At 39.5% G+C, this 13890-nt stretch overlaps 1 protein-coding gene across 16 annotated transcripts in view; it reads right to left on the minus strand.

Moving 5' to 3' along the window:
* TENM3 (teneurin transmembrane protein 3) overlaps window positions 1-13890 on the minus strand; it is a 1383253-nt gene that overhangs the window by 569890 nt on the left and 799473 nt on the right. For all 16 annotated transcript variants that reach the window (XM_072123399.1, XM_072123501.1, XM_072123484.1 and 13 more), the window contains one exon: window positions 4319-4597. In XM_072123399.1, coding sequence (XP_071979500.1) covers window positions 4319-4597 — 279 coding nt within the window. The remainder of the gene's footprint in view (window positions 1-4318; window positions 4598-13890) is intronic.

A 13890-nucleotide genomic window follows, 5' to 3' on the forward strand; every position in this document is an offset into this window, starting at 1 on the left:
AAGAGAACTTTGAAACAACAGACAAACAAAATCCTAGCAATTCTCCTGGTGGAGTTATGGCTCTCAGGCTTCCTTCATTGAAGTACGGCGCGGGTCTTCATTGAACGGCCCTGGATTAGTTTGGAAAACGTTTTTTTTCCTATATCAATAGAGACCATTGCACAGCTATAATTGATGGGGTACTTAGAAATAAACCCCTTTACTACTTGGAATTCCATTAAGAAAGAAGTGAATAAAACGACTAAGTGGTTTTTAACAAAGGATGATCTTGAAGGCGGAATTCTGCCTACTATTCCTTTCTCCGAGAGATTTTTCTTTCTTATAGCACTTACACCTGGACAATTATAAGACGTAGAGACCTCCTGGATGCTGAAGTGCTTACTGGTTCAGTTACCACCATTGACAGTCCTGGAACACAGGGGCTAAGATGTTGAGTTCCCACGGGTCATTGGGAGGATGATGGGATTTCCTATTGGAGAACTGATCAAGCATCTGTGTGACATCAGAGGCAAAATATACTTAATGATACAAAGCATGGCGTGCCAAACACAGGAGGACTCCTTACACTCAGAGCTAGACAACCGGTGGGAACGCCACATTAATCCTCTAATAGGCGCACAGCCATTTACTACACAGGGAAAGAACTAACCCAGCTGTGACAGTTTTAATATTACAAAAAAGACCTACAAACCTGCAAGACAAAATACTTCTCACTAATCCATCCATCTTCAGTATCTATCTGTCTGTACTGCCCGGGTACCATGACCAGGTTGTGGTCATGAATGTGTATGGTTTTGACACTCCATGAAATGGGCAGCACGCGGGTAAATAAAGTTACCACTTTATTTTTCACTTCAGCTTGGTGTGCTGCCTGTCTTTTGGATTTTACCTTCAGGATCTATTTATCTATCTACAATTATATAGTTCAAGCAGCACTACATGAGAAGCTGATACTTTACCAAAGGTAGGGTGCACGCTGTTTGAGACCAGGCGTCAGGTACTCCACAATAAGTGGACAAAATAAAACATTACACCAAAAATATATCTATCTGTCTATGTATAAGAAAATGAAACAGAAAAAATTAGCAGCACTCCAAGGATATAAAGTGAATAGTGGAGTTATTCCATGTTAGCAGCAACGTTTCGGCTCTAGTGTTGAGCCTTTCTCAAGTTAAGTTACAGTGGTCACACATACATATATATATACCAAAATGGAGGACATCTCATGATTTAGGACTCCGCCCACAGTGTTTGCTAGCATGGAATAAATCCACTTGATCACTTTACAAGATTTATTTCTTTATCTTACATTTGGAGGATCTGTCGCCTGGCCTTGAATAGCGTGCACCTACCACTTTCTTGCAGCTATTTGTGCTGTTGAAGGTTTTTCTTTTCTATCTATCTATCTCTCTATATCTATCTATCTATCTATCTATATCTATCTATCTATCTATCTCTCTATCTATATCTATCTATCTATCTATCTCTCTATATCTATCTATCTATCTCTCTATCTCTCTATCTATATCTATCTATCTCTCTATATCTATCTATCTATATCTATCTATCTCTCTATATCTATCTATCTATCTATCTATCTATCTATATCTATCTATATCTATCTATCTATATCTATCTATATCTATCTATCTATCTCTCTATATCTATCTATCTCTCTATATCTATCTATCTCTCTCTCTATCTCTCTATCTATCTATCTCTCTATATCTATCTATCTATCTATCTCTCTCTATCTCTATATATATACCTCTCTTTATCTATCTCTCTATATCTCTCTATATCTATATCTCTATCTATTTCTCTATCTATCTATCTATCTATCTATCTATCTATCTATCACCCCATGGCCCTCAGGACATCAGCTGGCATAACTTGGCATGTGCCATATCTATGTATCTATCTATCTATATCTATCTATCTATCTATCTATCTATCACCCCATGGCCCTCAGGACATCAGCTGGTATAACTTGGCATGTGCCATGTATGTGAGATGTCTTGCTTTGTATGGGTAGACTCCTTCCTGTATTATGATGGGTTCCAGAACGAAGTAGCGCATATAACAAGCTGCATCCACAAGGCAGTAATTACATGTGATCGCAGGTATAATCATTTCATCTTACAGAAAGAAGGGATAAGTGCACATCACAAAAAAGAGGCTGTCTGTGCGTCCTCTGAAACAGGGCCACAGTCTCAAGAAGCACAAGGTACAATGGAGCTACTGGGGGGATTTATTATCAGACTCTCATTAGTGTCGAAAAGAAAATTAAAACAATTTTATGATTCTATTGCGATAAATTATTTGGCCACATAGAGGGCAGTGTAACCCATTCTGCTGCCCAGCATGCTAGCCGTGAGGGATGGAGAGTGCAGAGCCCTGAGTATGCACTCATATACTACAAAGTAGTAACAGGAGTAAGCAATGCCTGCTTTTAACAGTTCTCATTTCAGTGTAGATAAGTATGAGTATTGTAAGGTCTGGGCTAGAGGGGCGTATATGTGGTAACATTGTGGTTACAGTGTGTGTGACATTAGGTTGTGGATAAAGATCAGTGCACGTGGCTGCTGTAACCTTCTCATACATGTTATTTATTTCCCAGTGCAGTGTCATGAGGTCTTTATGCTTTCTAATATCACTTTCTCACCTCCATCTTTGTTATTAGTGACACCTCTAAGCAAAGAGATAGCTGCAGCTCTTACGCAGAGCAGAAGGGAGGCACTATGGAGTATTAAAGGGGTTCTCCGGTCACTATATGTACTTTTTTTTTTTAACTAACAAGTTCTTTTGCATATATTATAGTTGCACACCCTAACTTCACCACTCTGGGCTGTATCCTTTCTTTTCCTTCACTTGTCACTTCACAGCTCATTGCTGCAGCTGCATAACTCCAAGATGGCTGCCACCATTCTGCTAAAAGACTACATCTCCCACAATCCCCCTGGTCAGCACAGCTTCTTCATACAGAGGAATGTGCAGCCAAACCCCCACAGCAGGGAACAAGGAGCTGACTGCACATGTCCGACCAGAGAGCAGAGACAGTATACAGGTCGTTTCTATGGAAACTGTAAGTGTAGCAGGAGCTGGCAGTGCACAGGAATGACTTTGATTTCATGAAAAGGGGGCAGAAGATTTAATGACACTGAATTAGTAAAGTGATAAGTGTGGGGAGATGAGGTATAGTGAGGTCAGTCTTTGTCACCGGAGAACCCCTTTAAGTACATTCAGACAAAAAGAGGGAATAAAACTTATATCTCAGAGATGCAAATAGAGTGACCCCATAGATAAGAGCCAAGGTAACTTGAAATTGAGTTAACCGTCACCTGCCCAGTTCTGTCAGCAGTTTAAAGGGAGTCTACTGGGTCATGCCATTGTGAGGAACACTGTATTGACACACCTCTTATGTTTCTTAGTGATCTTCTGTTTTTTAGAGACTGTAACATTTTTACCTTTGTGCAAATAGCTGTGTGGTGCACTAGAGGCGGAGCCATTCTTTTACACATTGATTGCTTTCTCCCTCTTTAGGATATATATTGAAACTTTACAAATTGCTTAACTATTGTGCTCGCTCTATACTCTAAATACTGTACTTTCACGATAGGTGGGGGTCCTAGAAGCATTGTCAATTTTTCAAAAGATTCGATGTGGGTTGGATTCTATTCTCAATGAACCAATGTTGCTCCAGTTGTTCTGGAAATTGGAATGTGTAACCCCTTCTAGTCCTCTAAAGCATAGATGTGTCATAAAAATCAAATTTTGTTACATTTTGTAACTCGTCCCCTCTCCCTAAACTCTGGGGTGAATAACAGCAGTTGCTAGTCAGCATTTTAAAAGATGGGTCTAAAGCATACCGAATCTACAAACAAATAGATTTGCTCATCTGGTGAATAAGGTCTATTTTTCCGGAATGGTACAATTCTGTGAAATACCTGATTAATAAATGCAATCATGTACATTGCTATGGTTTTTTTTACAAATGACTCTTATCCACAGGATTACTATGGGGTTAACCACTTGGACCCCACTGATCACAGTAACATAGGGTCCCCTATCGTACCCTATGAAACGAATAGTGGTGTGAATGTGTGACCACTGTTTCGTACACTTCTTTACATCTGTCAGCTTCATCTTAATGGATGAAACAATGGTCACATATTGGCACCATTCACATAGGGAACTTGTGAGCCCCACCCCCCATTGTGTTTAAAGGGGACATAGTGAAGTTACCTCAGCTCTAGTCAGTTCATTTATCCATCTATATTTACAGATATATACACCATTAAATATATGGCTGACTTACCAGTTTCGCTGTCAGACTTGTTCTCGTGCTCGGTGTCGGTCAGCGTCAAAGCCGAGTTGGAACGACTGGAGAGACAGGAGCTGCGCCCGGATTTCACCCCCCTTCCCCAAAGTCTCATTGCATGCTCTGGAGACATGACTCCTTCATTTTCAGTCTCTGCGTCTGAACCGGCACTGATAGAGTAACCTCTATGTGGAAGCCCCATGTCTGCACAGAATGCCAACCCTCGACGAGATGCAGGTTCACAGATGCCCAGCTGCCTCAAGGTGAAGCTCTGTCCTGTGAAGGGACAAGATAAAAGAAAAATATTAGCTCTTTTTCCATAAAAAACCTGTGAAATACACATTTCTTTCCATGCTAAACTTTCTCAAGCATCACATGTGTGGTTTGGAGTAAGATGCATGTGTTACGGTCAAGTAGATCCTTTTGTCGCAGGCACTTTGCCGGCTTTGGGCTGCATTCTTTCTCATGTTAGACACTTAAAGAATTTAAGAATGTCTCTCAGGTGTCAAGAGAGACCAAAACAGCAAACAAGCAAGGCACGGTCAATGCAAGACATAAAAAGGATCAACGTGACAGGAGAAGAGCAGGAGAGAGAATTGGCTGTTACTATGATAGCCCCTTGTCACAATGTAACAGGGCACTATTATTATTACTATAAAGAAGATGGTGATTAAAAGATACAAAACAATAGTGCACACTATTCCGGAGAAAGGTACTGCAGATGCAGAATGATGGGTCTGGATATTTACAGGACCTTCAAGGTCACCAGGACAAAGTGGTCAGATCTCAATTATTAATGTAATCAGAACACAATATCAGTGCATTAAGATACAGGAGCCACATACAAACATCACTGTGATGGATGCTCTTCATACAACGCTTATATATATATACATCGACATATTCTTTATATGACTAGATAGATAGGTATGAGATAGTTTGAAAGTTAAATAGATAGAGAGATAAATACATAGGAAGATAGATAGATAGATAGATAGATAGATAGATAGATTTAAAAAAAAACCTATAAATAGATAGATATTTGATTGATCCATAGATTGATAAATAGATAGGTAGCCAATAGACACTTAGATAGATGGATATTGTCAGAAACCTGTCCAGAAAACAGTGCAACCACTACCAACACAAGCTGTCAGACTGGGCAAACTTACCCTGCCTAAATCAGATATACCGCCCTAATAAGAGTGAATCCAATATCAGGATCCTGCTTACAGACCCTGAGGAACCCTGCAATTGGATAAGGAGAACTAACTTTGTCTTGAACTGTCTATGAGATCAACATATAGATGATAGATAGTTATAAGAAAGATAGATGGATAAAATGATAGATAATCAATAGATATAGCCAGATAAAAGATAGATAAAATCTAAAAGTAATCAATAAAAAGGTAGACTAGATAGATATATAGACAAATAAATAAATACATATGGCCACATTTATCACTTTTGTGCGCCTAAGTGTAGTAGTTGCGACTAAATTCTGGCGCACTGTTTTGCCAGTATTATCATAAGCTACAACCATCTGTGATAAGGTAGTTTTCTGCCTCTTATTAATCACTTTACTTTAACTCAGTTTAGGCACAATTTAGCGCAGTTTTGGCGTAATGTTAGATACGGTCACTTACATGAGATCCTGCTACAAGCTCCTCTCTGCTTCTCCCACATCCCAGAAAGAAGATAACACTCACAGCAGCACCCAGGTGTGTGACACCCTGCACCCTGTGATCTCCTCAGCATTGGATTCTCCTGGAGGGGATCCCCCAGTGCTGATCCCCCTGCTGCACCCTTGTAATTCTGCACAGTATCCCCCTCAGACACCAGTGTGATCATCCTGCTACACAGGGGACACATGTCTGTACTATTTGCAAAATTCTGCAAACTTCTCTCTGAGCTGAGTATTCTGCAGATTGTTTTGTAAATAGAAGGTGATGAACTGTAAATAGAGTCTGCAGCTCCTGTCTGCAGTGTATCTAATGACTGTATTATCTGTTCTAGTGTCTGGCTAAGCTCTGCTGCTAGAAATGAGCTGTTCTGTAAAGGGGCTCAGTGCCTACTTCTCAGTTTATGCCACCTTCGGGCTGGAGTGTTTTTGCCCCCGTTTTTGCGCCTAAATGAACAACTTGCTAATGATGAAAATATCATTAGACGCAGCAAAACATCTGGATTGCTAGGATAAATGAGGGAAAGCTTGTTATTTTTGCTGTGCGGCTAGTTTGGCGTTTAAACGCAAAAATGGCGCAAAAACAGTGTGCCAGTACGAAAAGGCGCAAAAATAACAGAAAAAAACTAGTGATACATGTGGCCCATAGATATAAGACCATAAGATAAATAAACAGATAGATGATTAGACAAAATGATAAACTGATTGATAGATAGATAAATAGATACAAAAAGAAAGTCCAAGCAGCACAAACCTTCAGAGAAAAAGAAAATTGGGTGCAGGCAACCTAGGACCGGGCCTCAGGTCCTCCAGTAATAGTATAAAGAAAGCGGGCAGCACTCCGTTGTAGATAAAAGTAAAAAAGTGTCTTTATTCCATAGTGAGCAACTGTGACAGCGACGTTTCGGCTCTGCAAGAGCCTTTCTCAAGCCATTCAAACAGTGAAATGGTGGCCATATTTAAATACAACAGGTGATCACATGACAAATTGGGATACTCCCACCATTTTTGTATAACTGTGATATAATGCATATTACATAGTCAAATTACATATCGTGAACATTAAACATAGTGCACAATGTAAAATACATGTATATGTATGTGATAGACATTAAAATTGTGTTATATATAACAAACAGCTTTATTAGTGACACAGATTAGTCCAGCCATTGGTCTTGTCTGTGTAAAGGTGCTCAAGTGCTTCTGTGTTGACAGCAATGCTTCCCAGTTGTTTCCACGTGTCGACCTTCCCTGATCAGCAACAATGTACTCCGATACATTTGTATAGTCCATCATCAGAGTAGCAATGAGTAACTTTCTGTGATATAATAATTTTGACATTATATGTCTTTTTTTTCTTTTAGAATATGAGCCTATCCCAGATGTCTCCTCGTGGAAGCCTCCCTACACAACTCCCAAAATATTCTTTTGTCATTTGGTGCTTCAAGAGCGCAAATTGATGCGCCGTTCATGCAATTGTCAAGTGCTATGGTAAACGTATTTCCATCCATTCCCTTATATTTTGTATATTGTTGTTCTTTCATAGGTTACGGTTGGTGTGTCTAGCCAGGGACCACACTGTCTTTTATACAAGTACAGTCAAAAACTTAGGGGATTGATGATGCCGTCTGCCCCGTTTATTATTAGGGGTATATTCAGCAAGGTCGTCCCTTATATTTGCGAGTTATACAATCGTTGGTGAATCAATATCAACGTGCATCCAACATGGTTGTTATCACAGCCAATTGGTCCTGATTTATGGCTGACACATCGTGGACTTTTCCTTTATGTAAATTGCATGAATATTGCATTCAGAATTATCTATGCTTTATCTGATAAATTTTCATTTTTGGTTTCCATAGCACCAGACGCTCTTGCTGGGGCATAATACACATGCGCAGAACCAGGCGCATAGTGTGTGTCCCACCGTGCGACATATTTTTTATGCGCACATTTTGGCGCTCAGCTTGCGTTCCATGTAGCATTTTTCTTCCTTTTTTCCTTTTTTCAAAAAAAATTTTTTTTCAAAAAAATTTTTTCAAAGAAATTTTTTTTACATGTATCGGAGTACATTGTTGCTGATCAGGGAAGGTCGACACGTGGAAACAACTGGGAAGCATTGCTGTCAACACAGAAGCACTTGAGCACCTTTACACAGACAAGACCAATGGCTGGACTAATCTGTGTCACTAATAAAGCTGTTTGTTATATATAACACAATTTTAATGTCTATCACATACATATACATGTATTTTACATTGTGCACTATGTTTAATGTTCACGATATGTAATTTGACTATGTAATATGCATTATATCACAGTTATACAAAAATGGTGGGAGTATCCCAATTTGTCATGTGATCACCTGTTGTATTTAAATATGGCCACCATTTCACTGTTTGAATGGCTTGAGAAAGGCTCTTGCAGAGCCGAAACGTCGCTGTCACAGTTGCTCACTATGGAATAAAGACACTTTTTTACTTTTATCTACAACGGAGTGCTGCCCGCTTGCTTTATACTATAGATAAATAGATAGATACATAGATGATAGATATGAGATAACTAGATAGATTATAAAATATGGGATTGTGAGAGAGATGATCGGGAGATAGATAAAGTCAAGTTTATTGCTCAAAGGAGCCCAGAATGTAGAAAGAAATTGAATTTGAAAATGAAATCCATGAGACACTGCAGAAGAGACATTTTGCCTATTCACAATATATAACATTTGTGCAACTTATAAGTGTTCCTTAGGTGCTTACTCTAAAGTGTCTCAGAATAAATAATACCAAGCCGGATATATCTTTATTGTTTGCCAATGTTCTTAAATGGAAATTCCTAATAAACCATCCTGGGAAATAGGAAGTTCAATCTGCATTGCTCCAGTGTGCGGTGTAATCCTTTAAACCATTCTGCCCGTGTGCTGCATAAAAACCATACAGTACATGGTGGAAATACAGAGGAGATATATTCATCTTCTTCATTTGTATTACTTTAATCAACTATATAATCCTGCTAGACGTTATCTGTTTTGTTAAAGAAAACTTTATGTTAATGTATCAGAGGGAAGACAGTCGTGCATCCGCCTGGTGACAGCATCAATCTTTGGCTGCATTGGGTCATACGGTGCTCATAATGGAAGATGCACACGCCTATATTTGCTTAACATAGCAAAGCGGCACGGTCTTCTCCGTCGTCTGCCGTGTAATTTTGCGCAGTCGCCCCAAGACTGGCTTTTCCATCTCTCCTTAACTAATTCACACTCACATCCTCCATCCAGTCCGTGGCTCTTGCCATGTCCACCGGGGGCTTCTGATTATCTAAGATAAAATATCAACATCTCTATCAATATGGAAAGTAATCCACAGGCGGGATCCTGAGTGACAGCTCCCCGTCCTATGCAGTAGCCAGAGTTCCTATTATCCACTACATCTGACGTTTATCACTTCGCTTGTCTCGTTCGTTTAAACCAGTGTCATGTCATAATCTGACAGGCGTGTGAATCCAGCCAACTCTCTTTTGCAGAGCTTTAAAAAATTCATTTTTCACTCATGAAAAGAAAAACAAAAATCTTTTATCATTTTTATGCCCTAATCTGAAGATATAAATTAACAATTAGAAAAAGTTCTACGTCGCAATCACTTAATGATTGATTTTAGCTTTGGATATTTTAATGATGTAGGAGTAACCCTTGACATACGGATGTAAAGCTGCTGAGTGTAGGAAAGCTGTTTTTGTCATTTATCATAACACTTAGGCCCTTTTCATGCTTGCGTTTTTCATGCGCATGATCTGCGCGTGCTTTTGATGTGCAGAACTTGCATTGCACTTAAATCGCGTGAAAAACAAACCATATAAGTATATGGAGATGCATCAAAAACGCATTGCACTCGCATTGGACTTGCATGTTTCTCAGAGTGCAAAGCGTTTTTGATGCATCTCCATAGATTTATATGGTTCATTTTTTTAACTGGTCGATTGTCGTAGAAAAGATAGAGCTCAGTCCTGAGTCCTTCTCACACGTGTTATCTGTGCATGAAAAACGCATTGAAAATGCATTGAAAACACCACGCATGTGAAAAACTAAGACACTGAACAAACGCTGACCGAAAACTGATTGAACTCTTATAAAAAATGTCAGTTTTTCACTGACCAAACCCTGATCGCACCCTGATCAGACTCTGATGTGATCTGCAAAGCAAGTGTGGAAGGGGCTTAAGAATATCATTGTATTCCAAAGTATTTACCATACACAGTCCTCTTATTTCCGCAATCTAGTCAAAAGCCTCTCACTTAGCTAAACCGGTTCCCTACACTGTACTGAAGAGTTGCAAAGGCATTGAAACAGTGTTTGCCTACAGTTGGTAATCTGTTCCTTCTGGAATAGATACACTGGTTTTGCCATCATGTCATTAGGCTTCCTGAAAGTCATGCTTCATGGGAGCTGCCTTACAAGGTAAAAGAGTCAATGTTTTCCTTATTCCTTATTTGGCTTTTCTCCTAAGCAGTACTTGCTGCCGCACAGCGGCTTATCATCATCCTCTTCCATACCTTGCAATCCGTGTATGAAGAAGACCGAAACATTACATGAATTTGGATTGTCATACTTTGTACACCAGTAAAATTCTGTGTTTTTGCATCATCAAATGGAGTGTCAAGTGTTTTTTATTATTATACTTAACGGACTGGTATCCTACATGAGCACCCTCTTTCACACCAAATGGAGTGACGTGCAGTCCATTAGTACTGCCTGCTGATGTTGACATCACTCTTGTCAGCTCCCACTCCTGCGCAGTCCATCTGACAGCTTCATCACAAACTGTAGTGCTGTACAGGTTGACTGTGTGGGAGCTAACGAGAGTGACATAAACATCACTGAAGTACCCCGGGGGTGTTGATTATACCCTGGAGCCATAGCCTGGAGGGGCTCTGCTAACGCCCTCCAAAGCACTCCAGACTGATTAGTATAACTTTTTTAATGGTTTTTCGGTAGTGCAGACGTCGGGTACACAGATAATAAATTCCTAACTGGTTTGCTCTGTAGAAGCTCTTCAAGAAGGTATTTTTACTTTGGAGGACTGATTTCCCATTATATATTTTCTTTAAACACAGTAGATATTGGTGCTGACACAGCCGCAGGTGTTATCCTTTAAATGAAACTGGCAAAGCCACCAATTTCCCTTTAAACGTCCCTCCCAGCGATGCCCACATAGACCTTGGTTATAACTGGAGGTGGGGGGGGGGACGAACTCCGAACCCAAAAATCTGAACCCCAACTTCTGGCTGTGGAACATTGATCGGACCGATCATCACTAGTTATTTTTTTCAAGATATAAAAATGTATCTCCATCAAATTCTCTGTTAGTTTTGTCACAGATTGAACTTGATAATAAGATTCTACCCCAAGTATCTGAGGAGCTAATGTAACATTGACAACTAATCTCTATATTTGCAAAAACACATTGAAAATATATTGTATGTGGAAGTGAATAAAACATAATTAATTAGAAATATGACATCTGCTCATCTTTATGACTAGTGGGTGGAAATAGTGTTTATGGAGTAATGTCTAGAAGTAGAAGCTGGCAGTAGATCATATCACTGATAAAGTGCCATCGCTACTCCGGGGGGATTTGCAGCAAGAAAATAAAATACTAGAAAGAAATACAAAAAAGAATTAGTTTGGAGATGTAATAAGCTGAACCAATAGGGAAATATTATTTAATGTAAAAGACAAACATTTAATAACACTTTGTCCATTTTCTTGTCAACATAAGTCAGAAGTAGCAGTATTTATAAGGAAATAACAAAATGGCTACCTCTTTGTACAGGTTTGTGGTTCTGTGAGTTAGAGAACTGGAGAAACATTCAGTTAAAGGCATAGAAAGTGTCATTTTATCTGTAGCTTCAATTCCCATCTATGTACATAATTGCCTGTAACTCGTCTTCTGTATTTTGAATGATGAGATTGTTACATTTGTTATGATAACAAAGTAGGTAATCCAGGTACCTAAGATATGGACATCTGAAGTGTCAATTCTCTTTCAGCCTCTAAAAGTGATTCATCTCAGACAAAAAGTTACTTTTCTCAGCTCATTATCATATTAAAGCTTGGAAGATTGGCGCATGGCAGTTTTCTGTTGGACTTTGCACGTTCTTTTTAGTGCAAAGTGCTTGCACAGGTATTGAAGAAGTGTCCGAATCACATATATGTCACAGGTGAAACTTTTGTGGTACAGCTGCACTAGGCATTATGAAACACAAATTAGGAAGCGTTCTGGAGCTCTATCGGACTAAAGTCTGACAGGAGTGTGTCGAACAACCCATGTTAAAGGTGCACCAAAAACAGTGGAGCAGTGCAGGGAAAGCAAGATTCATGAAGAACAGGCGCCAGAAATAATGAATCTGGCGCCCCCTATACTCTACACAGGCAAACTGCACATAGTACACACTGCAGTGTTCTTAGTAAATGTGATCTATTATGTCTATATTGCTGTGGCCTTCATGTAATACAAGACACTAATATAATGCAATTAGACATGGAAAAATACAGTAAAGTAGTTATATGAAGTGTCCGCCATCATTGATTTTTGTGCAACTTGTGACTGATCAGGAAGGCTCCGTGCCAAGTAACCAACTTGTTAAATCTTCTCATCCATCATAATAAAGCGGTGCCCGCCAATGTGTGGTCTGATTCACAGACTAGAGCGATTGTGGCATGCTTTTAGCCTCTAAACTAAAACTTAGAAGAGCAAGATGTATGGCCGTCCGGTCCCTGTAATTACAATGGGTCATTGTATCAGCCTCAGACAAATGTGCATAATTCAGGCATCTCCATTTGTCATTAGCAGCCATTTTCAGTCGGGGATAGAAGGCAAAATGCACTTTGAACGGTAGCAGTTTTAAGCTGCCTGTTAATTACTTTAGTGCCTTGATATCCTCAGTGGCTGCATTTCGATTTACCATTGTAAATGGATTACATTAATGAGGCACAAACAATTTTTTTTTCTGAGTCTATGATTAACACAGAATCAAACAGGACTTATCAACAGGTTTCTTGGAAGTGCGACCATTCATCTATAGCAATTGTTTGCATTCGCCCATTAGTGCCTGATATCTCAATCCATCAAACATTCACTTAGTAGACTTTCTGCTTCTAAATACAGAACGTAGGATCACTCTACTCTGCGGGGCGGTGGACACCATTTCCTTCCATGATATCACCTAGATTAAGCCGGATGCTCAGTCAGCACAGATTGACCACAGCATTCAATCAACAAAATGTTGGTTTTCATCCCAGGGGTCTCCGCAGCATTGACCCTGTTGTGTGCTCTACTTGATAATTGTCATGTATAAAATCAATAACCAGACATTACTTATTACTGCATTTATTTATTCCTCTAGTATATGAAAAATGTATTAAAGCAAGTTCATGTTTCTGACTGTAAATGTGACTTTCTGCAAACAGCACGCTCTGTCATTGATGCTCAAATCGCAAACATGTGCATAGGAAACACTGAAAAACTCAGGCACTTAAAGGGGTATTCCCACAAAGACAAGTTTCTTAAATATACTCAGAATAACAAAATAATACATTCTCTAATTCACTGTTATTTATAAAAATAAGGCAATTCACAGATATAAGTCAAGCTTGTCTCTATTAGTCTTGGTGTACAGTACATTTCAGTTGCCGACCCTGTGTCTTCTGACTTTAGGGCCCGCAGCCATCTTGCTTTTCTCTCTGACGCTGTCGAGCTGAGCTGCTCTCTGTAGCGGCCCCTCCCCTTGCATTCCAGGATGAAGCTGACATCTATACACAGACACTGACTTCCTGCCGGCAAACAACAGCAGTAGAGAAGAGCTACAAGCTACTGGGGAGGGAAGCACA

The sequence above is a fragment of the Engystomops pustulosus genome, chromosome 1 (genome assembly GCF_040894005.1).
Source record: "Engystomops pustulosus chromosome 1, aEngPut4.maternal, whole genome shotgun sequence".
Lineage (NCBI taxonomy): Eukaryota > Metazoa > Chordata > Amphibia > Anura > Leptodactylidae > Engystomops > Engystomops pustulosus.